General features: G+C 35.7%; 5 protein-coding genes across 11 annotated transcripts; 4 read left to right on the forward strand and 1 right to left on the reverse strand.

Moving 5' to 3' along the window:
* Positions 1-1,812: 1,812 nt before the first annotated feature.
* LOC130823257 (uncharacterized mitochondrial protein AtMg00810-like) lies at positions 1,813-2,619 on the reverse strand. Its single transcript, XM_057687883.1, has one exon. It carries the CDS (start codon positions 2,617-2,619, stop codon positions 1,813-1,815), a length of 807 nt encoding a protein of 268 aa, XP_057543866.1.
* Positions 2,620-6,309: 3,690 nt separating this feature from the next.
* LOC130823258 (pentatricopeptide repeat-containing protein At2g21090-like) lies at positions 6,310-12,690 on the forward strand. The gene is made up of 6 exons (XM_057687884.1): positions 6,310-6,374; positions 6,586-6,735; positions 6,836-7,181; positions 10,069-10,156; positions 10,272-10,388; positions 12,497-12,690. Exons 1-6 carry the CDS (start codon positions 6,310-6,312, stop codon positions 12,688-12,690), a joined length of 960 nt encoding a protein of 319 aa, XP_057543867.1.
* Positions 12,691-15,259: 2,569 nt separating this feature from the next.
* Positions 15,260-17,886, forward strand: LOC130824050 (protein ANTAGONIST OF LIKE HETEROCHROMATIN PROTEIN 1-like). Its single transcript, XM_057688926.1, has 4 exons — positions 15,260-15,564; positions 16,345-16,869; positions 16,951-17,176; positions 17,254-17,886. The coding sequence occupies exons 2-4, from the start codon at positions 16,348-16,350 to the stop codon at positions 17,754-17,756; spliced, it is 1,251 nt and encodes a 416-aa protein (XP_057544909.1). The 5' UTR covers positions 15,260-15,564; positions 16,345-16,347; the 3' UTR covers positions 17,757-17,886.
* Positions 17,887-17,918: 32 nt separating this feature from the next.
* On the forward strand, positions 17,919-19,108 carry LOC130824051 (uncharacterized). Its single transcript, XM_057688929.1, has 2 exons — positions 17,919-18,276; positions 18,380-19,108. Exons 1-2 carry the CDS (start codon positions 17,929-17,931, stop codon positions 18,968-18,970), a joined length of 939 nt encoding a protein of 312 aa, XP_057544912.1. The 5' UTR covers positions 17,919-17,928; the 3' UTR covers positions 18,971-19,108.
* Positions 19,109-21,935: 2,827 nt separating this feature from the next.
* Positions 21,936-27,606, forward strand: LOC130824039 (pentatricopeptide repeat-containing protein At3g02330, mitochondrial). 7 transcript variants are annotated; one of them, XM_057688912.1, is made up of 4 exons: positions 21,936-24,952; positions 25,044-25,114; positions 26,654-26,896; positions 27,178-27,606. In XM_057688912.1, the coding sequence occupies exon 1, from the start codon at positions 22,136-22,138 to the stop codon at positions 24,776-24,778; it is 2,643 nt and encodes an 880-aa protein (XP_057544895.1). In that variant the 5' UTR covers positions 21,936-22,135; the 3' UTR covers positions 24,779-24,952; positions 25,044-25,114; positions 26,654-26,896; positions 27,178-27,606. The 7 variants fall into 7 exon arrangements, with proteins under 7 accessions (XP_057544895.1, XP_057544892.1, XP_057544896.1 ...); XM_057688909.1 differs by having other exon boundaries at positions 25,044-26,896; XM_057688913.1 differs by having other exon boundaries at positions 21,942-24,952; positions 25,044-26,896; positions 27,244-27,606.
* Positions 27,607-27,974: the final 368 nt, after the last annotated feature.

Consider the following 27,974-nt stretch of genomic DNA (forward strand, 5'->3'; position numbering starts at 1 on the left):
GTTGATTTTTTTTTATTTGTGATCTTACTTTTACAAATTATTCTTATTATCTTATACTATTTCCACTCTTCACCTTAATTTTTATTTCATATGTTAAACGGATATTATCAAAGGTACTCCTTCGATTATCAATGGTACCCTCGTATTATTGAGCGTTTTACAACCGTAATATTTTCCAATTTTTTCCGTCTAAAATCGTCCAAAACCGTTAATTTTTTTTCTTTTTCTTTTATTTTTCAATTTAAAATATAAAAAAATAAAAGAAAAAACAGTTAACGTTTTTGGACGATTTTGGACGGAAAAAATAAAAAAAAGTTACCGTTGTAAGACGCTCAATAACACAAGGGCACCATTAATAATCGAAAAAACTTAAGAATACTGCAAAAATTTAAGAGTACCATTGATAATTTCCCTACGTTCAACCAATATTGAAATATGTTGTTTACTTTAGGTTGTAGGAAAAGGTTGACTAGGGATAAACATGGGTTCAATTCAAGTCGAATATTATTAGATTTAGATTCGAACTCTAATTTTTACTCTTTATGCCCATTTTAATTTGCATTATTTTCTATTTTAGTTTGTCTTACTTATTTTACACCATTTTCCTTTTTGGCATTGGTCGCACTCTTTTTCTTTTAATCTCATTCACAAGCTCATTATCTCTCTCCATTTTAACTACTTAATTCTACTATTCACTTGTTTATTGTCTTATTATCCTACTTAATTTTGCTTTTCACTAAATTTCACCCAAAATTTTTAGAGTGCAATCTGAGAGAAACATACGGAGTATTTGAATTCAAATTGATTTAACTTATAGGGTCAAAATTCAAAATAATTTGACCTTATCTCAGATCCTTCACTTATACACGAGCTTAATTAATGATTGTAGTTTAATTTATGATGTGACTTATGCATATTCAACCATCCATAAGAATAACGACCGATATATATGCTATAAAAAAGGCTCCAAGAAACTTTGTTGAGTTCGCTTAAGAATTGGCTAGACAAACAATTCATATTGTAGTGCAAAAATATGACTACATCATTCTATCGTAAAAAGGTTTATGAGTTTAATGAAACATAGGCTACAATGAACCTAAAATCATTCGACTGTAAAATTCGTTTTGCTACGAAACCATATTTTGCTCATCGAATCATATTTAAGGCCATAAAGGTAAATTGTAACTCTGCTATCCTAAAATATTTATATGGAAAATTCCATGTGGTAACCTTGAACTATCGGCTTTTCCACGTGGTACACAAATATTTTTTAAATCCACATGGTGACCTTAACTTTCCAATTTTTCCACGTCGTATATAAAAGAGAAGTTTTTTGTTAATTTACGCTATTTTTACCTAACGTAATGACATTAACATATCGCTTGGATTGTGGTTTAATGTTGTAGCTGACTGTCGTTTTCGCTTCGACTTATTAATTTTTAACTTTTTACAGTGAAGACGTAATCGCAGACACGCTACGAATACACACTCTCTCAATCTGGAGACATGGAAGCCCTTGAAAAGATGATTAGATCTGATTCAGACGTTGATGTTGATAGTTAAAAATAAATGAATCTGCTCGACCTGCATTTTGATTTTATTAGCTATCAATTTGAAAAATGCTTATACCATTTGCTGGGTATTTCATGGCGCTAATTTTCAATCTGTCTTCCAGAATGTGAGAATGACTCGGGTTGCCTTTCTCATTAACATTCATGTCAATATATACAAGATTGCCATTATACTTTAGGAAACTAAATATTTTCCTGATATTCTACATAATCACAAGGATATACAAAAATATGCAAGAAATCAAAGAGATATTATTTTAAGATATTCTAATATGCTAATACACCCCCGCAGTCGAATCGGGAGGGTTGGAGACGCTGAGACTGGAAAGAAAATCATCAAATAATACTTGAGGAAGGCCTTTGGTGAAAATGTCAGCAATCTGATAACGGGATGGAACATGAAGTACCCGAACATCACCACGTTTGACTTTTTCACGAACAAAGTGAATGTCGATCTCAATATGCTTAGTGCGCTGATGATAGACTGGATTCCAGCTAAATAAACGACACTAATATTGTCGCAATAGACAAGAGTAGCTGAGGTAATAGGATAGTGCAACTCAAGAAGTAAATTGCGAATCCAGCAAGTTTCAGAAACAACATTAGCAACACCACGATATTCAGCTTCAGCACTAGACTTGGAAATAATAGGTTGGCGTTTAGCTGACCAGGAAATTAAATTATCACCCAGAAAAACACAGTAACCAGAAGTGGAGCGGCGAGTATCAGGACAGCCACCCCAATCAGCATCGGTATAGGACAAAATAGTCGAAATATTAAAACGATATAACTGCAGACCATAGTGAAGAGTGCCCTTGACATAATGAAGAATGCGATGAATAGCAGCCATATGTTCAATGCGAGGATCATGCATATAAAGGCAAACTTGCTGAACGACATATGAAATATCGGGGCGGGTGAAAGTAAGATACTGCAAAGCTCCAGCTAGGCTACGATACAAGGTAGGATCTTCACAAGAAGAACCAGCATTAGCACAAAGTTTGTCGGAGGTAGCAACAGGAGTAGCAACAGGATTACATTGAGACATGCCAGCTTTTTCAAGAATTTCTTAGGCATATCGTTGTTGAGAGAGAAAGAGGCTCGTAGAAGTACGATTAACAGCAATACCCAAGAAGTAATTAAGAGGACCCAAATCCTTCATGGCAAACTCAGAGATAAGTTTGGAAATAAGGGACTCACGGAGTGAATCAGAAGAAGCTGTAAGAATAATATCGTCCACATATAATAGTAGATAAGCAATATCAGAGCCATGACAATAAACAAATAGGGAATTATCAGAAATGTTGTTAGAAAATCCAATAGTAGTCGCAAAAGTGGCAAACCGGTGGTACCAAGCATGAGGAGCCTGTTTGAGACCATAAAGAGACTTACGAAGAAGACAAACATGATCAGGACGAGTAGAATCACGAAAACCCATAGGCTGATGCATGTAAACAGTCTCAGTTAAATGACCATGTAAAAAAGCATTCTTAACATCAAGCTGATGAATAGACCAAGACTTGAAAAGAGCAATACTTAAAACAATGCGAATAGAAGCAGGTTTCACAACCGGACTAAAAGTCTCATCACAATCAATGCCTTCCCTTTTCGATTTACCATCACCAACAAGACGCGCTTTATAGCGCTCAAAAGAGCCATCGGACTTGGTCTTAACACGAAACACCCACAAAGACCGAATGATATTAGCATTAGGAGGACGCGGTACCAAATTCCAAGTATGATTCTCAATTAAGGCATCAAATTCTTCTTTCATGGCTAACTTCCAGTTTGGGTCACGAAGGGCATGAAGAGGAGATGTAGGTAATGGTGAAAAAGAAACAGATAAAGCTTGAGAGTAGTATTTGGGATTGGGTTTGAAAATACCATGTTTACTCCGCGTAGTTATACCGGTTGGTGAGGAAGGAGGAGGTGGGTTGATTGGGCTGCGTGAGGCAGGCCCAATAGAGAAGGGGGAGGAAGGAAGGGGCTGGTGGACTGGGCTGCGTGAGGCAGGCCCAGTTGAGGGGAGGGAGGAGGAGAGGGACTGGATTGTGGAGGGGCTGATGGGGGTTGGGGGGTACTGGATTAGGGTGGGGCTGATGGGGGCTGGGCTGATTGGAGCTGGCCCAGTAGGAGAGGGAGAGAAAGGATGGGACTGGATGGGGACTGGGCTGCGTGAGGCAAGCCCAGTAGGGGAGAGGGAGGATGGAGATTGAGGGATGATAGTTGGGCTCAAAGATGGATTAGGCCCAGAATAATGTGTAGGGGTTGTTTTAAGTAATTGAAGGTAAATATTATCATCTAAAAATTGATAGTTGGGGGGAGATGAGGAAGGTGATTGAGAAAAAGGAAAGTGGTCTCATCAAAAAGAACATGTCGAGATATAATGATTTTACGGGATGAGAGATCATAACACTTGTAACCCCTATGAGAAGAGGGATATCCTAAAAAAACACATGGAGCGGAGCGTGGTTGGAGTTTGTGGATAGTAGTAGAGGGAAAAAGAGGAAAACATAAACACCCAAAAACCCGTAGATGAGTATATGTAGGAGACTTACTATATAGAACATGAGTGGGAGTGAGATTACCAAGAAGTTTAGAAGGAAGAATATTGAGGAGATAAGTGGCCGTGTTTAAGGCGTGAGGCAAAAAAGACGGAGGAAGAGAGGCATGACACAAAAGAGTGCGAATGATGTTATTGATGGAGCGAATTTTGCGTTCGGATTAGCCATTTTGAGAGGATGTGTAAGGACAAGAAAAACGAAGTGAAATGCCTCGACTAGTACAAAATTGACGAAACATGTTATTGTCAAATTCACCCCGTTATTGCATTGGAAATATTTTATATTAAGCTCAAATTGGGTGTTAATAAAAATATGAAAATTCACAAACACATCATAAACTTGAGATTTGCGATATAAACGAAAAGTCCACAAAAAATTAGTATAATTATCAAGAAAAAGAACATAATATTTATATCCCGATGGACTAGAAATAGGAGACGTCCACAAATCACTATGAATAATATCAAAAGGTTTAGAACTCATAATCATAGAATTAACAAAAGGTAATTGAATGTGTTTCCCTAAAGGACAAGAATGACAAACAAAATGAGGATCTTTATTACATTTAATTAAACGAGAGGAATACAATGAATTTAAAACCGCATTGCCCGGATGTCCTAAACGGGAATGCCAAATACTAGAGGAAAAAACGGAAAAAGCCGATGATGTGGAGGATGAAGAAGTAGCTCCAAGTGCGGATGGAAAAGGATAAAAATCACCCGTGCTATTAGATCTCAGGACGATGCTCCCTGTGGCCAAATCCTTCACAGAAAAGCCAAAAGGATCAAATTCAACGGAAACCATATTATCATGAGTGAATTTTCGAATGAAAATGAGATTTTTAATAAGTTTAGGTGCATGTAAGACATTTTTGAGGGTAAGGGATTTTTGGGAAGAAGGAAAAGAAATATGCCCGTGACCATGAACTGGAATTAAATTACCATTACCGACAACGATAACATTATTGAATTGATGCTTTAAAGGAAAATAAGGAAGTAAAGTACCTTGAGAGCGAGTCATGTGGGATGTAGCACCGGTATCCATATAAAATTGCTCATCCGGAGTAGACAAAGAGAGAGTATTCATAGCTTGATCGATGTCCATAGGAATATAATTCATAGAAGCATTAGTCCCGGTGTGATAATTTTGTGCCGGTCGTGGGCCAAGAAGACCATCAGAATACCCATTATTGGAAGAATGAGAAGGAGCCCAAGATGTAGTGGGAAAAGGGGCAGCAGGCTGGGCCCAATTGTGGCTGGCACAATTATGCCAATTAGGAGAAGGAGAAGAAGATGGGCCTGAGTAGTAGCTGTTGGGCCGAAAGTGAGGAAAGGACTTTGGCCTGTGCTGCTGCGGCTGCCATGGACCAGAACCATTGGCGGAGCCATAGTGGCTGCCACGGTGGGTCCGGCCACCACGACGAGAGTGGCGGTGGCCACCACGGTGGTGGGAAGGGCCGCGGTTGTTATACGGAGCAAAATTTTCAGAAAAAGTACCTTTATTTGAAGTAAGAAGAGCCGAATCTTAAGCGGGAGAAGTATGCTTATGATTAGAGCATTCTTCCAATTCCAACATAGAACGAAGAGTATCAAAAGAGGGAATAGGATTCATATGTTGAACCAAAGACCGAAACGTTTTGTATTCCGAAGTAAACCCATGAAGAACTTGAAGAGCCAATCGATTGTCGGTGATGGAAGTTCCAAGATTATTAAGAGAAGTGGCAATACTTTCAATTTCATTGCAATAAGACTTTACATTGGAAAAAGTGGATAAAGAAATGTCATTAAAATGAGATTCAAGATGAAGGATTCGAGATGTCTTATTATTTTGGAAATTATTCTCAAGACGAGTCCAAGCATCAAAAGCACAATCATCGGGACGAACTATAGATTGAAGAAGAAAGGGACTAATAGAGCCATAAATCCATGTGCGAACAATGTCATCAAGACGTTGCCAATCGGAATCTTTAAGAACTAAAACTTTGGAGGAGTCATCGGGAAGAATATGAGAATCCACAAGGTGAGCACGACAATGAAGCTTGAATAAAGTGACCCAAGTATGGAAATTGGAACCATCTTCATTAAGTTGAATAGGAATACTTATTTTAATGTTAGTAATCAAAGTAGCGGGATGAATTTTGGTGGGAGAGGCCATGGAGAAGAAAGACTAAAGAAATGAAAAAAAAATGTGGCGGCAGCTTTGGGAGTACTGGCCGGTTGCAAGAAGAAGGAAAGAAAGAGTCGGGATCAAAAAATCGAAGCTTCTGATACCATGTGAGAATGACTCGGGTTGCCTTTCTCATTAACATTCATGTCAATATATACAAGATTGCCATTATACTTTAGGAAACTAAATATTTTCCTAACATTCTACATAATCACAAAGATATACAAAAATATGCAAGAAATCAAAGAGATATTATTCTAAGATATTCTAATATTCTAATACAGAAGAACGCTTCTTCTATCCCTTGATTCTTATGTGCAATTATCACTCATCAACACATTTTCCACTTTTAAACTAAAACAAGAAATATTCCCGGGAGAGAACTTTTTCCCACATTTTTCAACAATGTACCCTCTAAAAAGCTTTAAATCCAGGCAAACAAGCACATGCCAAGATGATAATTTTTGGGTTTCAACCCACAATCTTTGTTACCAATTGTATAATTTAATTCTATGTAAAATGTTCTTGTTTGAGGTGTGCTCACAAAGTGTTCGATCAAATGCTTGAACGAGATACAGTTTCTTGGAACTCCTTGATTTTTGGTTATTCTGGAATAGGGAAGTTGGACATTGCACAAAAGATTTTTGATTCCATGCCGACTAGGGACGTCGTGTCGTGGAATACTATAATTTCATGTTACTTACAAAGTGGAAATCATAAAAAATGTGAAGATATTTTCTTGCAAATGGTGAAACATAGATTTTGCTTTGATCATACTACCTTAGCTGTTGTGTTGAAATGTTGTTCGTTTTTGGAAGATTTTATTCTAGGCATACAAATTCATGGGCATGCATTGAAAATGGGTTTTAATAGTGATATGGTGACATGATGTTGTAACACATTGAGATTTTCTGACGTTATTAATTAATATTTTAATAATTTTTAGAGATTTTATAATTATATTAAATTAATTAGGAAGTTGTTTTAATAAATTCTTTTCATATACAAATTTAAATATTAACATATATTTATATTAAAAATACAATTACGATTTCTAAATAAAAAGGTTAGAATTAAATTATTATTTTATTAAAATGTGAGAGCACACAAATGTGAGTTTCTTAGTTGAGCCTTACAAAAAGAAAAATCTAAGTAAATAAATAAATAAATAAGTAAATAAACAAAATTAAAAGGATGGGTTAGGATTTTAAGGGTACCCCTTCCCTCACACTCAAAAACCCACGGTACCCGTTCTCTCTTCACCCCTTTCCCTCTCTTCTCCCTCTCCCTTTGTGAGTGTGCCGCCAGTGCCTGCTGCCCCAGACGGTTGGCACGGAACCCCAGCAGCACCACCATTTCATTCCCCTTCATCCACGATCAACCACCAGTGGCCCAGCCCACCTGCTGGCCGTGAGTCACACCCACAGTCACACAGCAGCATTGTGCCGCCTACAACCGGCTGCTGGACAGCCGTGTCTCCCCTCCACCACTACACTTACCACTCCTCTCTTCACCCCTTTTCTCTTGTTCGCCTAAGTAAGCCATATCCTCTTCCCTAATTGATTTTCTCTTGTCTTTAATTGAAATTGTTATCAAGTTTATGAGTTTAGTATTGATTTTTGTATTATTTTCATTGAATGTTTTCGTGGCTAAGAGTTTAATGGATGAATTGAACATATTTATGACTTAGGGTTTGAAGTGTGATTAGAAATTATGGGTTGTGTTGATTGTGTGATAGTTTCTTTGAATTTTACTATGAGTAACAATTAAAGGTGTTATCTTTGAAATTAGTAATAGTGTGGGCTTTCATGTACATTATGGTGGTGTATTATTTTATTGATTCTTGATATGGATAATGGTTAAAAGTACTATCTTTGAACATAGAATGACTAGGGTTTGGATTTAGAAATGATTAAAAGTATTATCTTTGAACATGGAATGACTAGGGTTTGGATTTAGAAATGAAATTACTAATGATGTGTGTTTTATGCTATATTTTGGTGATGATTGATTAAAGAACCTTAAAAGTTGTCTTTAAGACTTAGTCGATTGGTTATTGTTGTGATAATTAGTAATGGTGATGATTTTAGTTGACTATGGAAGTAATTTTGGTTGTTAAATTGAGAATAATAGTTGCTAATTGTTGTGTTTTGATTGTTACTAATTACAAGTACTCTTACTAGGTTATATTAAAGTCATAATGCATAATGTTAGTAAGCCAAGAGCCTAATGTCAACTTATCGTCGATGGTTGCTAAAGTTACTTGTCGTGATGTTTTGATTATAGTTCTTTCTAGCTTTGGAGAATGTAACTAATGATATCGCGATTCGATAACTCTAAGATTTGCCTTATCGTTGTATAAGTGTTATATTAAAGTTGTAAGACTTAGTTGATTAGTTATTTTTGGGTAACGCGAACCGATATACTCAAAATTAGTTGATGAAAAGGAACGATTTACATATACTTTTTAAATTGGTGAAAAGACTTATGTTGTGTTGTGTTAATGATTTTGACTTGTATTGAACGAGTTGTGTACGTGCTAGAGTAATTGAAAAACTTATGTTGAATAGGTTATAGTGGTCACTTTGGTATTTAGTTGGTATGACAAAGTAGCTAAGGGGATTTATTAGTTTTATTCCTAACTTGTATAGGTTTCCAGTTCATAAGAGGAAAGTAGAACCTTAGTTGGGTGAATTTTGTAACTTTTGGTCGTGTAGTGACGCTCACAGGTACGTACACGCAGTAACGAACCCTTATATACAATTTCCTTAAGATCTTATTGTTTATTGTGATAATAGGCATTGTATCGAAACTATGAGGTACTAGTGAATACACTGTATATGAAGAGTTATTGACCATGAAATGCTTGCGCTTTGAATAGTTTAGAGAATGAGAGTGTTGGTAGAAGGCGGGGACCACCCCCCTTTATTTATTTAAGAATTGGATTATGCCTTACTTGGAGTTAGAATGACTCCTTTATAGGTGATTTTCATATTTTGTTTGAATTGCTCAGTGGGTTTTGGCGTTCTGCTATCCCAGGGCACTCATTAATAGTCGAAGGCGGGAGTTATTCCCATTTGATAAAGTATTAGATTATGATTAGCTGGCGTGACTTAACTGGATTATGTCCGGTTGATTTAATAGTTCCCTAGGTGAGATCCGACGGGATCACCGTATGGGGGGTATGAGCATACTTTTTTCATTGGGCGCCGGATGGCCGATACCACCCCTTGACTGAGGTGTTACCATGCAGGCCTTGCAAACCCCAATATGGTGGCCTCTTCACTGGTTTAGTACCCTAGTGTGTTAATTTTTCCCGAAGGTAGGACTCGAGAGGGTCAACTGGAGGGGATATGAGCTCATACGCCATGGGCGCCAGATGGCCGATATGCCATGAAGTGGAGAAAAGATCCACTGATAGAATATTACTCATTGATAGAAAGTTATTCATTCATAGAAAGCTTAGATATTGATAGAACGTTTACTCATCGATAGAAAATTTATTCAATGATAGAGTAATTTATGCTAGTGAGAAGTGCGCCCTAAGTTAAGTTACCTCAAAGGAGTTAGGGATGAACACGGTTCGGTCTGGTCCGGTTTGACAGAAAAATCAGACCAGACCAGAAATTTCGGTCTGAAAATTTTTCAGACCAGACTAGACCAGTCAAGAGACCAGACCGGACCAGACTAGACCGTTCTAGAACGGTCTGGTCTGGTCTGGTCTACGATTTTTTTTTTATTTTTATTTTTTAATTTTTAATTTCTAGAAACTGCATTGGAGGATCTTGTTGAGGTTAAAATGGAGAGGGGTAGAGGGCATCACTAGAGGAACTGGAAAGGAGCTACTTTGTGAAGGTTGGTTTCATCACAGAGCAACAATTGGCTCTTGAAGAAGCTGCTATGAAAGGAAGGGATCAGTTATGGATTTTATCCTTGATTTCTTTGCTTGGAAAATTGTTGAATGATCTAGATTTCTTTGCTTGGAAAATTGCAGTTATGGATTTTATCCTTGATTTGATCATTAATGATGTCTCTTCATCTATTGATCAGAATTTGGGTATGGATCAGCTTATTGATGCCATCACGAGTAGTTGCCCACTTGCCCTAATCCCCTAAAATATGATTTTAATACGGTTTTCCGGTCCGATTTGGTTTGAAAATTTTAAAACCGGGACCGGACCGTAAACCGTTTAAAAAAAAAAAAAACCGGACCAGACCATTTAGACCGTAGACCAGACCAAATATTTAAATTACGGTTTGGTCCGGTTTGGTTTACGGTTTAGACCAAACCATGTTCAGCCCTAAAAGGAGTTACCAGTCCCAAAGATAGATTATGTTCACACTTATTTTAAGATAGACAAGCTCTATAGGCTCATGTGTTAGTAGTCTGTTAATGCCTTGGTCAAGTTGATACTACGCGTGTTTTACAAAGGTTTATGTTTTGAGAAGAGGAGTGTGATGATCTGCATCCTACCCAAGAACACATGGTTCGGGTTGGAAAGAACGTAATGAGATTAAGAAGTATAAGTGGACGATAAACGGTTACTATCTGTGCTTGTGTCTTATGAAATCATCTTATGTTGTTGTATAGCATAATATCACCTAGTAGTTGGCCTTGTTATATTTGATGCTAGTTATTGACGTGTACGTGCTTGTGTTTATGTTTGATTGTTTGATGATTTTCTATGATTGTCCTGCTATGACACATTGGCCTTTGGTCTGATGTCGAGCAGCAAGAGGATCCTAGACAGGCGTGGTAGGTATTGGAGCTTTTTTTGCATTGCATTGGGGGAGAGTGATGAGGGCGAAGCATAACCCATGTCATACCTTTATCTTTCGATTTTGTAGCTCTTGTTTAACTTTTGTAAACCTTGGTTGTATACGTTTTGTTATGGGGCCTTGGGTACTCCTTTGTATATTTGTCTTTCCGCTGCGTAGTTTATAACTTTGTATGTTTTAGTTTAAAAGTTTTGTCATTTGAAACTCAAGCGTTTACCTTGGAACTACGATCCATGCTTGACATGAGAAACTGGCGATGAATCATTCCGCCGTGATATAGTTTTTATAGGCCGTTGATGCCTTTACTTTATTAGATTCTAATTAACTTTTGTTTTTCTACAAAAGCGCGCAGTTTTAGGGCAGATGCTGTCCAAATTTCCACTGACATTTTAAAAGGTTATTATTTTACTTATTTTATTTTAATGTAACACCCGAATTTCCTCCCGTCCTTTACGGTTTTGGTTTCGTACAAGTGGTCGAAAATTCAGGGGTGTTACAGGTGGTATCAGAGCCAGTGGTTCCTAAATTAAACGTCTAGGTATACCTTTGAAATGAATTTCAAAATTGATTTGGAAATAAAACTATTTGTTGAGTATGGGGTAGACATGGGTTAGGTATATATCACATCTCCACGCATTTTGATTTTCTTGCATGTAGTATATTGGAAACTTAAGTATGGGGTAGACATGGGTTAGGTACATATCACATCTCCACGCGTAGGGATGGCAATGGGTACTGGACCCGACCCGGATCCGTGGATCCGTATCCGTTTTCACGGATCTGGGTCCTAAAAATATAGACCCGTCGGGTCCGGGTCGGATCCGGATCCTGTTAAATTTCACGGGTCCGGATCCAGATCTGAGAAAAATACCCAGACCCGGACCCGCGGATCTAGAGGACCCGTTTTTTTTTTTTTTAAATTTTTTTTATATCAGAAGCCTAACTGCCTAAGTAACCCTAGCCCTGTTTTTGACTTTTGAATACCCACCTCCCCACTCCCATTAGCCCGTCTCCCTCCCAATTCCCAAAATCCCATCTCCCTCCCAGGCTCCCACTCTCGCAGTCTCGCTCTCTTTGTCTCTCATACTCACAGTCGCAGGCTCGCAGCACGGCATTCCCTCGCTCCCAGACTCCCTCCCTCAGTCCCCCTGCCTCGAGTACTCCTCCCACTCTCCCAGTCTCGCACCGCCAGTCCAGCACCATCACAGGAGGTAATGAACTTATGAACCCTAATTTTTTTGAGTTTAGTGGTTGATTTATTTTGATTTATTTGAGTTTAGTGGTTGATTTATGTTGATTTATTTGAGTTTAACGGTTGAATTATGTTGATTTATTTGAGTTTAATGGTTGATTTATGTTGAGTTCAATGGTAATTTTTGATTTATGTGGATGACGACGATGATGATTCGGATTCAGATTCGGATTCAGATGATTCAATCGCTGCGGAATTATCAGACGAAAGCGATTTCGCCGATGACCCACTGGCTGAAGTTGATTTAGATAACATCCTTCCCTCGAGAACTCGCCGGAAAATTATTAACCCTGGAGCTTACCTTGCTACTGATCTCCCTGAAGAGGATTCCGATGAGATTAATAACCCTGATGCTTAGAACTTTCAGTCATCAATCTGAGCCTCCTATTTTTTTTCTTTTTTTCTTTTTTTTTTTGAGTTATTGAGGAAAGTATATTAGTTGGTAGTTCTTGATGAGTGGATGATTTATTTTGTTAGGTATAATCTAGAATATATGTTGTCAAAATAACACAATTTTTAGTTTTCTAATTAATTATTAATGGATTTTCAGCTATTATTATGTATCTAAATGTTTTATGATCTTGTTTGTTTTTCAATTTGTTTTGCTGATGGAATTTAGGTTTTACATTCAAGTTTATATCTTTTTTATGATGAGAAGGGACAATTGTTAGGTTTATAGGAATGTTGTTATCCTTGTCTTATGGATGACAGTGAGCTTAGGAAAAAACCAATCAGACGTCTTCAATTGTTGTGTTTCAAAAGATTTACATTAGGCTTTGAGAAGATGTGATCATTTGTTGGAACTTTTCTAAGTCCATTTATCCTATTTCTTTATTGCAATCTAAACATATTTAAAAAAACAAAAAAAAATTTAAAACTGGACCCATTTTGGACCCGGATCCGGTACTGGATCCGCAGTATCCGCGGATCCGGATCTGGGTCCTTTAAAACTAGACCCGCGGATCCGGGTCCGGATCTGGATCCTGTTCTTAAAAACGGATCCAGATCCGGGTCTACCTGGACCCGGTCCAGATCCGACCCGTTGCCATCCCTATCCACGCGTTTTGATTTTCTTGCATGTAGTATATTGGAAACTTAATTGATTTGGTATGTCTCATGTTCATGAGAGTTACTATTTTAAGGCGACCTTAATTACTATTATATGAATATTGATTTAATTAAATATACAGATAACATTTCTGCATCATTGAGCATTAGTAATAGCCATTGAAACAATCGATAAGTTTATAAGAATTTTATAATAGTTCGTAATTTTGGAGATACTAGTTTATGACGACATAAAAAACGTGAACCAAACGATCTTTTGTGATCATATTTGATTTTGATGCCAATATGAAATTCAGACTTGTATGTATGGTCAAGCATTCTAGTTTATGCATCAATATGTCGCATTAATAAGTAAGTATTTCGATATGAATTAAGTATATGATCAAGTCTTTCTTGGTTTAGTTATTTTTCAAACATATCAATTAGTCAAGCCTATAAGTTCTCTATAAGTTCTTCACGGCATAAAAAGTTGTGATCAAAAGCTTCTTAGTATGGTTAATAAGCATCCCAGGAAGAGTGTAAGTAGTTTGAACCAGAATAAGCACAAGAGCTAAAGTGTAATAAAAATTCGATATATTGTAAATGAAAGAAAGGGGTCTTGTATGCGATACCTTGTAAATAAAGTTTTAATCACCAGTTGATAATAATAATGCGATCATAGCTAAAGTGTAGATGCGTTAAAACCTAAATATTAAGGAGAAGTTCGAGAGCACGTTAAGAGTTTATAGTTTGAGAATTCAACCCCCAATTTCGGGCTATGATCTATAAGAGTATTATTGATGTATTCTTTATATAATGATGAGTTGAAGTTAAGAGATTGTTTTCAACGTCTCCAAGTGTTTAAAGATAATGCTATGTTAGTTGAACCAAATTATCACGTTAGTATTGTTGTTCAAACTAGAATCGCCTTAATATTTTCTTTTGAAGTTATAATTCTTACTAAATTGAGGCTCTCGACCTTTGTAATTAGCTATAATAAGATTGGTGTTGAGTTTTAGTGTGGCATAATCGTGTCTACCAATAAACGTTTTCAATCTCATACGGTGATTGAGACTGATGCTTAAAATTGGTTTATGTAATATATATATTTGTTAGTTCTAAGCCCAACATCTTATGCTTGTAGTGAGACCTTAAGAATCAGTTTAGTAAAGACTATAGTCAACCTATTAGCCTGAGTTAATCACTTTATATATATTTTGATGAATTATATACTATAAGGGTTCCCTGTCATTGATTTTGATTTTTGTAAGCATCCAACTCTCATCATAATGAATATAGTGTTTCATGTTCGTCGAGTGATAACGACCTTTAAATCACTATTTGCTTGTAAAAAAAAAAAAAAACAAACTAGTTTAAGTGGTTCTTTGGATAAAATATGGGTGATTTTTTTTTTCTTCTTAAAGACACATGAGTTTGAGTATCAAAGGAGAAAATTGTTATTCGCAAGTCCTTTGAGTTTTGTATTTCGTTGAGACATGATATATAATTCATACATAAGTCGGTAACTTTATATAGTGGATAGTTAAAGAATAATCATCATAAACAAATTTGCGTGTTAAGGGTCTAAGGATTGATTCGAGGGAGCACTATTGAGTTAAGACTGATAATTTTGACTTACTAAATGCTTATATGGAGTGATGAATGTTTTAATCGGATGATAATGCGAAGAAGAATCGTGACGGTTTTAAAGAGTTAGTTAGATAGAATGATATTTGAAATTAAAAAAAAAGGAATCAGTGATATTATAATTTGTTTTCTCATGGCCTTCTGGACAGTTACAAGACATAAGGATAAAATAATCTGATGATGAGGTGAAATGAGCGTCTTTGTGCACATAAGATACAGTTAAATGTATTAAGGGGGCGTTTGGTTGGGGGTATTAAGGAAAGGGAAAGGGAATGAAAATACCCCATTCCCTTTGATGTTGTTTGGTTCGCATTTTGAATCATTCCGTTTACCCAATTTTAGGTTTTGGTTAACCTAAATCACGTAATCCCCATTCCCCACCTCCCCCTCCACTTTCCCATTCCATTCCCTTCCCCATTCAGCTCCTGCTTCCTTCCTCGCCTCCCTACTGCTGCTGCTGCCTCCTTCCTCGCGCCTCCCTCCTCGCGCCTCCTTGCTGCTGCTGCTGCGCCTCCATTAACGGAATCTCCATTAACAGGTGAGTCTTCCTTTTTCTTCTTTCTCCTTTTTTAGATTTCTGCTGCTGTTTTCGTTTGCTTTTTTGTTGCTTTTTCTTCTTTCTCCATTAACGGAATCTCCAATTTTAGGTTTTAGATTTCGTTTTCTGCTCCTTCGTTCGTTTTCCCATTTGAGTTCCATTGATGTTGTTGATGCTGTTGAAATCGTTCGTTTTAGATTTAGCTATTGATGCTGTTGCTTGAATCTTGTTGCTTGATTCTTCGTTTTCATTAACAGTGTTGTTCCATTAACAGTTGAATCTTCGTTTTCAGTTGCTTGAATCTTGTTGCTTGAATCTTCGTTTTCATTAACAGTATTGTTCCATTAAAAGTTGAATCTTCGTTTTCAGTTGCTTGAATCTTGTTGCTGTTGAAACCAAATTTGAGTTCACTGTGTTGATGCTTGTTGATGCTTGTTGATTTCCCATTTAAATTGATGTTTGAATCTTGTATGGTGTTGATTGTTGAAGCAGTATTGGTGTATGATTAAATTGATGAATCTTGTTGCTGTATCATTAACTATATCGTGTTGCTGTTGATTGTTGAATCTTGTTGATTGTTGATATCCAAATTGATGTTGTTTTAGAAACTTGGGATTTTAGAAATTGGGATTATTGATGTTGTTTTAGTATGATTAAAAATTGGGATTTTAGAAACTTGATTATGTATCATTGTTTGTTTGTTTGTTTGGTTTTCAAGAATACATGGAAACAAGGTGCTTGGTAATTCTTTGATGTTCTTATTGATGTTCATTTGTACAGAAAATGGCTAGCATTGGTACTTCTTTGAAAAGGAAGAGAAATTGGGATTGTATTCGGTTCATAATTACTATGATTAATTGTGTTGTGTTGCTACATTTGATGTTGTACTCGATGAGAAAAACTATATACGATTCCCATTATGTTAAGCTTGATAAAAAAACTAGGAGAAAAATGAGATTGCACAACTTGAATAGAATGATTAGAGAAAGTGACACTTTGTGTAGGAACTATCTTCGTATAAATCGATACACATTTGGTGTTCTTTTAGAGATGGTTAGAGATATTGGTGGATTAAATGAAACAAGAAACACATGTTTGGAAGAGATGGTTGCGGGTTTCTTATACACATTAGCTCACCATAAGAAAAATAGAATGATGGGTGCACATTTTTATAGAAGTGGTGAAACTATTAGTAGACAATTTCATGCTTGTTTGTTAGCAATCTTAAAGTTACATGATATTCTTCTTAAGAAACCAACACCAATACAAGAGGATTGCAACGATGAAAGATGGAAATATTTCAAGGTAAATAAAAACCAACACTTTAATTTGAGATAAAATGGAGATACTATTACATATTGTAAAGTGATATTGTTTGTTTTGTAGAATTCATTAGGTGCCCTTGATGGTACAATGATTCTAGTGAATGTTCCTTGTGATGAGCGATCCAAATATCGGACTAGAAAAGGTACCCTTGCTATGAATGTATTAGGAGTATGTTCACCCGAGATGGAATTTATATATGTCTTACCTGGTTGGGAGGGGTCGGCACACGATGGTCGGATTCTTCGAGATGCTATTTCTAGGCCTAATGGGTTGAAAGTTCCAAAAGGTAATTTGATTGACGTACTAGATTTTATTTGAGATTAACTTAGTAAGAGAGTAATATTTTTTTTTTAATTTGTCAAGGTTGTTATTATCTATGTGATGGAGGATATACTAATGGAGAAGGATTCCTTGCACCCTATAGAGGGCATCTTTATCATCTTAGAGAATGGAATAATGGCCCCCGACAACCCCAAACCGCCGAAGAATATTTCAACTTAAGGCATGCAAAAGCTAGAAATGTGATTGAGAGATGCTTTGGATTACTCAAGGGAAGATGGGGGATTCTTAGAAGTCCTTCTTGGTTTAGTTTACAAACACATGGTCGAATTGTACTTGCTTGTGCTTTATTACATAATTTGGTAAAGAGATACATGCTTGCAGAATTTGATGATGAGGACTTGTTTGAGGAAAATGATAGTGATGATAATGATGGTGATGATAATGATGGTGATGTTAATGAGGAAGATGATGTGGAGTACATAACCTCCATTGCTGTAACCGATCCATGGACGAATTTCCGAAATACAATGGCCCAACATATGTTCAATGATTGGAGGGCTAGACAACGCAGACTTACTTTGTGATGTTATTCATTTTTATTTAAAACCTCCATTTCTTGTATTTGATTTTCAGACTTGTATGTTTATTTCTTGTATTGAATATTTGTTGGTTCATTCCATTTTTATATACATGCAATTTTGTTTACTATGATCAGTATAGTTCAATTTTGTTTATTTGTATTGAATGTTATAGAGGATGGATGAAAGTAGTGCTAGTGGAGGTGGAAGGGGAAAAAACAAACGATTTTGGACTGCCCAAGAAGATAAGGCTCTTGTGGAAGCCTTGTCAGAGTTAGCTGTTGATCCTCACTGGAGGTGTGAAAATGGATTTAGAAGCGGCTACATGGTTCGCTTAGAGGAGCTCATAGGTAAGGCTCTTCCTGGTTGTGGTTTGAAGGCTCTGCCACACATTGATTCTCGACTTAAGACACTTGTAGCCAAGTTTAGGGCTATTTCTCAAATGTTAAATACAAGTGGATTCGTCTGGGATGATGAAAAAAAAATGATTTCTGTAGATCGGGCTGTTTATGACGAGTATTGCAAGGTATGCCAACCTTTGTACATTTGACATTGTTTACTTTGAACAGTATGGTTCAATTATGTTTGAGATTTTTTGATGATGTTGTACATTTGAATGTTTGGTTCAGAATCATCCGAATTGCAAAAACCTGTTTGGAGTTTCATTTCCGCACTTTCATGAACTAATGAATGTTTACGGCAAGGATTACGCTACCGGAAAACCAGCTGAAGATTATGTTGAAGCAATACAGAATTTGCAAAACGTTGCCCCTCCACAAGTTACACTTGATTCAAGTGATGATGAGGGAATTGATGCTAGTGGTAATGCCACTCAAACTGTTACTTCTCCTCCTGCTAAAAAAATGAAAACTGAAAAAACTTCTAATAAAAGAAGTAAGAGAGGAAATGCTGGTGAAGGTAGTTCTAATGAGTTGGCTAGCTTACAAGCATTCATGAAAGACATGAATGTTCATCTTTCAACTATGGCAAATGTGATGGCCCGCACTGATGATCGTGAGCAAAAAGTAGTTGAACAGACTGAGAAAGTGTTAGAGGAACTACTATCTTTTAATTTAGAAGGTGTAACTCCTAACCAAGTTTTTGAAGTGGCTAACATTCTAACCTCACAACCAAACAAGCTCCTCATATTTTCAAAGTGTCCCGACGCTTTGAAAAGTGATGATGTTAAGAGTCTTCTTGGAGGAAATAGTAATGCTTAGATCTAATGTTGTGGTTCCATGAATGATTTTGAAAAGGACTAGAACACTTTTCGTATGTATTTTGATCTACAAACAAGTCATTATATGTAATTAATCGAGCTACGTTGTTATTATTTAGAGTTATGTTTTTTCAAAAAATAATTTTTTCAAGTTTTGGAGAAAATATAAAAGAATTTAAAAAATCAAATTTTGATTCCTTAGCTTGAACCAAACAGTCACAAAGGGAATCATTCAGCAGTTCATTCCGTTTCCTGAACACAACCAAACAACTAGGCTAAATTAGGGGAATCCATTTCTTTCTCCTTCATTCCCTTTCCTGATTCCATTCCGATTCCCTTGTGCGAACCAAACGGCCCCTAAGTATTTTAGAGTATCTCATTGATCACCAATTTAATAGTCCTGCCAGTGTATTGAAATGATAAGACTTAGATGAGATTCCAAATAAAGCTGACTTTACATAGGCTACTGTTTTAATAATGATTGATGTGATACGTGGTAAATTAAGTTTGGAGAGTCACTGAAGATAATGTGGTCCTAATAAAAGTCAAGAGGTGTTTTAAAATCTAAACATTTGAAGAAATGACAATGAGTATGCGAATAGTTATAATTTGAGAGATGAATCGAAATAATGGATTATGTCTTAAACGATTATTATACAAAATCATTATTATGCGATAAATAGAGTTAAATAATATTAGCACTTGTGTTAAGAAGAGTTTTGATTTGATGTTACTAAATTATTGGATAGTAATAAGTATTTGATGAAAAGAGTTTTGAAATTTTGACGTGTTTTGATACAAACATTTATGTTATAGTTGTTAGTTCTAAGTTTCGCATCTTAGGTCGAAGGGTGATTGAATACCACTTGTTTGCGAAGGAATAATTGTGATGCATAATCTCAAGTGTTGCGTTATCTTGTTAGCTTTGTGTTGTTGTACTTTAGTATAGTGTTAGGATTGTTAATGTAACAGTCATATGGTTGCGATAACGGTGTTATAGTTAGTTAGAGGTAGTGTTGTGATGGAAATGTTAGGGTATAGATTAGATATTGTGAAATTAGTATTGGTATCGCAACTTTATCAAACTGTATGATACATGACTGCTTTGCTATTAATATTGGAAATTGTGGTGATGTAGGTATGTTCAATTATTTTTCATCTTGCTTTTTTTTTTATGTATATAGAAGATGTCATCTTTGTTGATCATCACTGTTATTATTACCCTATTAGTATCATTAGTACTGTCGTTATATACGTACATGATGCATTACTTTAGTCATATATGAGTTCATGAGCTTAATTGATATAAATTCTATACTTTCAACATATCTAGTCGTATGGTAAGTGAATAGCTGAAAAATGTTGGTGACCTTTGACATGGCCCTTCATGATTCTAAATCATCCTCATATTGTCGTAATTAGAATTTGATATTATGATGGATAAAGGATGTTATTATTGAACAATTACGATATGTGTATTAGTATCATGGATGTGAACGTATAATTATTAACTACAGTAACTTGCTAAAATGTGATATATATATATATATATATATATATATATATATATATATATATATATATATATATATATATATATATATATATATATATATATATATATATATATATATATATATACTTGAAACATCTATTATGTTATGAATTATTAATTTGAGTTGTTCATCTACTAATCAAGTCACGATGTATGATTTAATATGTTATAAAATGATTTGATGACATATGATTAATGAAAAGAGCATTTCATGTTAAGCAAAAGGTTAGGATTATGTTATGATAAGTAAAGTTAGCGGTGAATCGATTTGGGAGTTGATAACCAACCAGTTTTGTAAGATTCATGTATCCTTAGATCTAGGGTGTTTAATTGTAATACGAGTTAAGTGTTGAGCAACTTCGTGCACTTTACTTTTAGGACTTTGTTATTTTGATATTTTACACCCATTTATAGTTTAAATTATATTAGCTAAATCTTTCGTACATTACTAGATCATCACAAAGTATGACCTTAGGTGGTCACGTAGAAGTAGAAAAGTTCTTTGAAAAATAAAAAAAGCTGAGAAAAAAAATATTTATTTTTTATTTTACCGAAAATATTTAAAATTCTAAAAAAAAATTAAATAAATAATTATTTACTTTGTGTAAATATAATACCCGTTAAAATACCAATTAAATTATTTAATAAATAATTAGTCGTTTCGTTTCTTAAAAAAATTCTGATTTGCAATTTTAAATACTCTTTTAATAAATACAAATTTTGGAAAAAATAATCTTACATCCTTATTTTGATATTTTAATAATAGTGATCAATTTCTCCACATATATTTTTTAAATCTATTTTAACATATTTATATTCCTTGTGGTCTACACAAGTTTTCACAAATTTTAGTTTAACTTATGATGTGACATATGCATGTTCAACCATCCATAAGAATAACGACCGATATATATGCTATAAAAAAGGCTCCAAGAGACTTTGTTGAGTTCGCTTAAGAATTGGCTAGACAAACAATTCATATCGTAGTGCAAAAATATGACTACATGATTCTATCATAAAAAGGTTTATGAGTTTAATGAAACATAGGCTACAATGAACCTAAAATCATTCGACTGTAAAATCCGTTTTGCTACGAAACCATATTTTGCACATTGAATCATATGTAAGACCATAAAGGTAAATTGTAACTCTGTTATCCTAAAATATTTATATGGGAAATTTCATGTGGTAACCCTGAACTATCAGCTTTTCCACGTGGTACACAAATATTTTTTAAATCCACATGGTGACCTTAACTTTCCAATTTTTCTACGTCGTATACAGAAGAGAAGTTTTTTTGTTAACTTTACGCTATTTTGAGACATTATTTCAAAAAACAAATCACCCTAATTGACCACTTATTGCTTCGATTGTGGTTTAATGTTGTAGCTGACTGTCGTTTTCGCTTCGACTTGTTAATTTTTTTGTTGTTAACTTTCTACAGTGAAGACGCAATCGCAGACACGCTACGAATACACCCACTCTCTCAATCTGGAGACTTGGAAGCCCTTGAAAAGATGATTGGATCTGATTTAGAGGTTGATGTTAATAGTTAAAATAAATGAATCTGCTGGACCTGCATTTTGATTTTATTAGCTATCAATTTGAAAAATGCTTATATCATTTGCTGGGTATTTCATGGCTCCAATTTTCAATCTGTTTTACAGAAAAACGCTCCTTCTTTCCCTTAATTCTTATGTGCAATTATCACTCATCAATACATTTTCTACTCTTGAACTAAAAAAAGAAATATCCCCCAGGAAGAGAACTTTTTCCCACATTTTTCAACAATGTACCCTCCAAAAAGCTTTAAATCCAGGCAAACAAGCACATGCCCAGATGATAATTTCTGGGTTTCAACCCACAATCTTTGTTACCAACTGTTTAATTCAATTCTATGTAAAATGTTCTTGTTTGAGGTGTGCTCACAAAGTGTTCGATCAAATGCTTGAACGAGATACAATTTCTTGGAACTCCTTGATTTTTGGTTATTCTGGAATAGGGAAGTTGGACATTGCACAAAAGATTTTTGATTCCATGCCGACTAGGGACGTCGTGTCGTGGAATACTATAATTTCATGTTACTTACAAAGTGGAAATCATAAAAAATGTGAAGATATTTTCTTGCAAATGGTGAAACATAGATTTTGCTTTGATCATACTACCTTAGCTGTTGTGTTGAAATGTTGTTCGTTTTTGGAAGATTTTATTCTAGGCATACAAATTCATGGGCTTGCATTGAAAATGGGTTTTAATAGTGATATGGTGACAGGATGTGCTTTAGTTGATATGTATGCTAAATGTAAGTATGTGGATGAATCTTTGAAGTTATTCTTTGAAATGCCTGAAAAAAATTGGGTATGTTGGAGTGCTGTTGTTGCTGGTTTTGTACACAATCAATACTTTATTGATAGTATAGAATTATTTAAGGAGATGCTGAGAGAAGGGATTGGTGTTGGCCAATCCATCTATGCTAGTGTTTTTAGGTCATGTGCTGGATTAACTGCACTAAGATTAGGTCGTCAACTGCATGCTCATGCTTTAAAGTCTGACTTTAGTAATGACATTATCGTTTCAACTGCTACTTTAGATATGTATGCGAAGAGTCAAAGTTTACTAGATTCTAGGAAGGTTTTCAACTCAACGTTTAAGCATAGTGTGCATTCCTATAATGCAATGCTGGTTGGTTATGTGCAAAGCAATCAAGGTCTTGAAGCGTTGAAGCTGTTTCGATATCTGATGGGGTCTGGGCTTGCCTTTAATGAAATTACTCTTTCAGGTGCTTTTAGTGCCTGTGCTGTTGCCAAACAACAGTCAGCAGGCTGTCAACTACATGGTTTGGTTATAAAGAGTAACTTTCAGTCTAATGTTTGTGTAACAAATGCGGTTTTGGACATGTATGGAAAATGTGGAGATGTTATGAGAGCAGAATGTATTTTTAATGAGATGTGTAGAAGGGATATCGTGTCTTGGAATGCAATAATTGCAGCTTATGAACAAAATGGGCTTGCAAAGGAAACTATACGCCTGTTTGCTTATATGCTGGCTTGTGGGATCGAACCTGATGAATTCACCTATGGAAGTGCTTTGAAAGCTTCTGCTGGGATTCAACCTTTAAGTTATGGCTTAGAGGTCCATACTAGAGTTATAAAATCTGGAATGGGCTTTCATCCTTTTGTGGGAAGTACTTTGGTGGATATGTATAGCAAGCATGGGAGGATTGACGAGGCTATGAAGCTTCATGACAGACTAGAGGAACAGAACATAGTTTCTTGGAATTCAATTATTTCAGGGTGTATACTGCAAGATCAGAATGAGGAAGCGCTGAAAATTTTCACATTGATGCTAGAAATGGGTAATAAACCCGATAAATTTACATATGCAACAGTTCTAGATACCTGTGCTAATCTGGCAACTGTGGGACTTGGGATGCAAATTCATGCTCAAATAATCAAGCATAAACTCCAAGAAGATGTGTATATTGTGAGCACTCTTGTTGACATGTATTCCAAATGTGGCAATATGCAAGACTCCCAACTAATGTTTGGAAGAGCTGTAGAACGGGACTTTGTGACATGGAACGCGATGATATGTGGCTATGCTTATCATGGTTTTGCAGAAGAAGCTCTCAAAGTCTTTGACGAAATGAAGAGAGCAAAAGTACAGCCAAATCATGCAACATTTATTGCAGTTCTCCGAGCTTGTGGTCATATAGGGCTTGTTCAAGAAGGCTGGGACTACTTTTGCTCAATGCAGAGCTATGGGTTGGATCCTCAAATGGACCATTATTCGTGTATGGTGGATATGCTAGGGAAGTCTGGGAAGGTTGGCAAGGCTTTAGAGCTTATTGAAGATATGCCATTTGAGGCTGATGATGTAATATGGAGAACCCTGCTTAGTGTTTGTAAGATTTTTGGGAATGTAGAGGTTGCAGAAAAGGCTGCAAAATCCATCTGCCGATTGGATCCTGAGGATTCTTCTGTCTACATTCTTCTGGCAAATATATATGCTGATGCAGGGATGTGGTATGAAGTTTCAAGGATTAGGAAAATGATGAAGGAAAATAAGGTGAAGAAGGAGCCAGGTTGCAGTTGGATAGAGGTGACAGGCGACGTGCACACATTCTTATGTAATGAAAAAGCTCATCCAAGTCGTGAATTGATATTAAAGGAACTTAGTTTGCTTTACAGTGAGATGAGAAAGATTGAATATTCACCCGATGGTGACCCTTATTTGAATATTCAAATTGGCTAAAAACTCCATTGATGAATGTTGTTATGGAGTATGGACTGATAATGAATTAATTGGAGCATTGAAGGATTGCTTGATTAAATTGTTGTAATGGAATTACATAACAAGGTGTATCTAGAAGATAATCTAATGATGGGTTCAGGACTCAGGAGCTCTTATCGAATGGAATGGAGAAAGGTATTATGGAACTAACATTTTTTTTTTCTGCGTAACTTTACGATGCCCTAGAAGCTTCTTAATCTAATGATCTCATAATCTGCCGTTGCAGAAAGGATACAGTTGCTGGATCCACATCCAAGAAGTGATCAGGCTATGACTTCAGGACTATGTTCTAGTCAGGTCAGTTTAAGTACTTATGAATGGTAAATTATGCAGACTGTTAAGGTGATTCGTTTAAAGTAGAGGAAAATTTTATGAGATTGCAATGTTCTTTAGGTGATTTTTGGGTGACATGTCACATTATAGATTGTTGAAATAGAATTCCGTTTAAGGACAAAAACTAATCTATAAGGTTTATTCACATTTCATACTACGGTTTTTACGCTTTTCCTGGAAGCAGAGACATCTTCATCCACTAGTTTCTAATTAGCTAGCAAGGAATAGTATGATTGCTATTGTAATATGTCAATAAAACTTGATTAGTAGATTCTTTATTTCTTTCCTGGCCTACTATAGGAGTTGGCTGGCCTGTCCTTAGTTCAATAGCAAAATGCCAAATCCTTAATCCCATAAAATGTGGTGGCCAATGATCTAGTCCTAGTGCTCATCCACATAAATTCTCCTCCTTCATGCATTCTCTTCTCGTGTCAACGTTCTAGGCCTAAATCTCTCATATCCTTCCACAACTTTCCATCCAAAAAGTCTTTGACTCGATTCTTCCACTTTTGAAATCTCCCCCTTCCAAATTTCATAGGAGGGCTGTTTTTGGCCTTTGTCACACATGCCCAAACCAATGAAGATAATTTTCACTCATATTATTGTCACACCGGCTGTCACACAGGCTATGAGAGAGACCCGATTGATCACATATAAGAGGAGAAATAGATAAGAATGGGTAGTGAGACCAGCTGTACATGGGGCTGGGAAACGGGTTATATTCTGTTATGTGATGTTATGTTGTTAGGCTGATTTGTACAGCTGTCAAGGGTAGTTATTAGGTGGCGAGCTAGGGCTATAAAAGCCAACACTCTTGTAATATTGAGGATCATCAAAGTATTGAATAAGAAGGAATAACATAGGCAGTTAGAAGCAGACTCGAATTGCTCATTTCTGACAGTAGCATTCTGATCTGTCTATTTGCATTCTGATCTTGGAGAGAATCTTGGTCTGAATTTCAGTCTATTAAAATTATCTTCAAGGTTTGCAACTTCCAACCTATATGTCCTCATGTCTTAGCTATGTTTATTCATCTATCGTAGCATGCACATCTCAATTACCCCTGTCTTCCTACTACAATTTTTTTGCCAACATTTCGAACTATACAATAACGTTGATCTTATAGCTGTTTGATTTCGTACTTCTCTACTTGACTCAACCACACTAGATCCTATGCGTCAAATTTTTTTCGAAATTTCTGTTGCTCTGAAAGATATACCTAGATACTTGAAACATTCATTCGACTGTAATGCCATCTCCCTTAATATTAACACATATTTACTTGATTTGTTGGTGTAAAACGGGTATTTTATATACTCACTCTTACATCAACTTAGTCTAAATTCTCTTGATTCCAACTTTCGCCTCCGCACTCTGATTCACAAAGAGAGATACCAAGTGGATGTGATGGTTCTGTATTCACGAAATTTAATGATTCACAAAATTTGAGTTTGCGACAAATGAGATGATGATTATTGCTCTTATCAATTGACATTGGGAAAGGTGTTGTCTGCGAAACATCACGATGCCCTGGAAGCTTCTGAATCTAATGATCTCATCATAATCTGCCGTTGCAAAAAGGATACAGTTCGTATGTTTCGGATCCAAAGATGGGCCAACTCGGAGTACTTGACAATCCCAACTACCAAAGAAAGATACCATTTAGCTATGATCACCGTTCAATCAGAATGACATGGTGTTTTTGACTGTAAACCCCTGGGTTTGATATGGGCTCAATTTCCCGAGGTTAGTATAAAATTTCTTCTTTGTTTTGGATCTGCTCAACTTGTATCCAAATTATGTAGATCTCATAATATGTAAACCCACCATTTCATTTGCGGAGAATACCATATACACGCATTTGTACATTTGCACGAGTCTCTGTATAGGTTGTAGGGACTAAGAAACCAGGATTAGTAATATCTTGACTCGGGCATAGCTGCATAGTCTTAGTCGGTGTGCAATATCCGCTTTTTCAGGGAGATAGATGCATTTGTGAAAAATCTAACAATTGTTTTATGTGACAGCATTACAATTTGATGAACACTATAATGTTCGATAACTTGAGAAGAAATTTTGTGATGAACCCACAGAATGGACTGACAATCAGACCCTTCAGAAAAGCTCGTGCTAATAGACGGAGTGATAATGAACTAATAAAGCTCATACAATATCTGTTTCTGTCGCGGAAGTTGATGATCTCAGTGCCCTTGATCACCGTAGATTGGAATAATACACTGATGATAATTCGAAACAATGCATCTTCTATTGTTCTAATGTTATAGACTGTGGCAACGGAAGTTGAATTGTATTGTATTATCAAGATTATGCTTTTTTTTTTCTTTAAAAGTTATGTTGTTGCAGTCTTGCTGATCATCAAGTTCATGATTAGTAGTATAATTTTACTGGGGTGTTTCTGTAAAACAGATTGATGAGAAAATTATGTTTATTTTGGGCATTTGTTTTGAAAATAAGAATCTGATAAATGTAAGAGGTAGTAAATTTAATATTAAACGAATACTTAATTTCCCGTTAACATTCTATTCTCCATTTTGTGATCTTTCATCCGAAGCAATTTTAAAATTTGATTCAACGATACATTTTGTGTAACATATTATTCAATTATTTTATTTTTTTTTTTTTTTTTTTTTTTTTTTAGTTAGCAGCCCATATATGAGACCGTCTCACCATGAGACGAGTCCATACAAGTAAGTCCATTTCTCTAAGTATTTACTTTGAAATTATAAGTGATAAAGTTTAAGACTTAAAAAAATCCTCACTTTAAAAAATAAATATGTATTGGGCCAATCACATTATTTAATAA

The sequence above is a fragment of the Amaranthus tricolor genome, chromosome 9 (genome assembly GCF_026212465.1).
Source record: "Amaranthus tricolor cultivar Red isolate AtriRed21 chromosome 9, ASM2621246v1, whole genome shotgun sequence".
In the NCBI taxonomy this organism is placed as follows: domain Eukaryota; kingdom Viridiplantae; phylum Streptophyta; class Magnoliopsida; order Caryophyllales; family Amaranthaceae; genus Amaranthus; species Amaranthus tricolor.

Bases quoted from the DNA above. Each gene is read 5' to 3' on its own strand.
- LOC130823257 (XM_057687883.1), bottom strand. From the start codon at position 2,619: ATGTCTCAATGTAATCCTGTTGCTACTCCTGTTGCTACCTCCGACAAA.
- LOC130823258 (XM_057687884.1), top strand. From the start codon at position 6,310: ATGAAAAAAAAATGTGGCGGCAGCTTTGGGAGTACTGGCCGGTTGCAA. The intron at 6,736-6,835 runs GCAAACAAGCAC...TTCTTGTTTGAG, and splicing joins CTAAAAAGCTTTAAATCCAG to GTGTGCTCACAAAGTGTTCG. The intron at 10,157-10,271 runs GTTGGTTTCATC...TGAATGATCTAG, and splicing joins AAAGGAGCTACTTTGTGAAG to ATTTCTTTGCTTGGAAAATT.
- LOC130824050 (XM_057688926.1), top strand. From the start codon at position 16,348: ATGGCTAGCATTGGTACTTCTTTGAAAAGGAAGAGAAATTGGGATTGT. The intron at 16,870-16,950 runs GTAAATAAAAAC...TTTGTTTTGTAG, and splicing joins AAAGATGGAAATATTTCAAG to AATTCATTAGGTGCCCTTGA. The intron at 17,177-17,253 runs GTAATTTGATTG...TAATTTGTCAAG, and splicing joins TGGGTTGAAAGTTCCAAAAG to GTTGTTATTATCTATGTGAT.
- LOC130824051 (XM_057688929.1), top strand. From the start codon at position 17,929: ATGGATGAAAGTAGTGCTAGTGGAGGTGGAAGGGGAAAAAACAAACGA. The intron at 18,277-18,379 runs GTATGCCAACCT...TGTTTGGTTCAG, and splicing joins TTTATGACGAGTATTGCAAG to AATCATCCGAATTGCAAAAA.
- LOC130824039 (XM_057688909.1), top strand. From the start codon at position 22,136: ATGCTTATATCATTTGCTGGGTATTTCATGGCTCCAATTTTCAATCTG.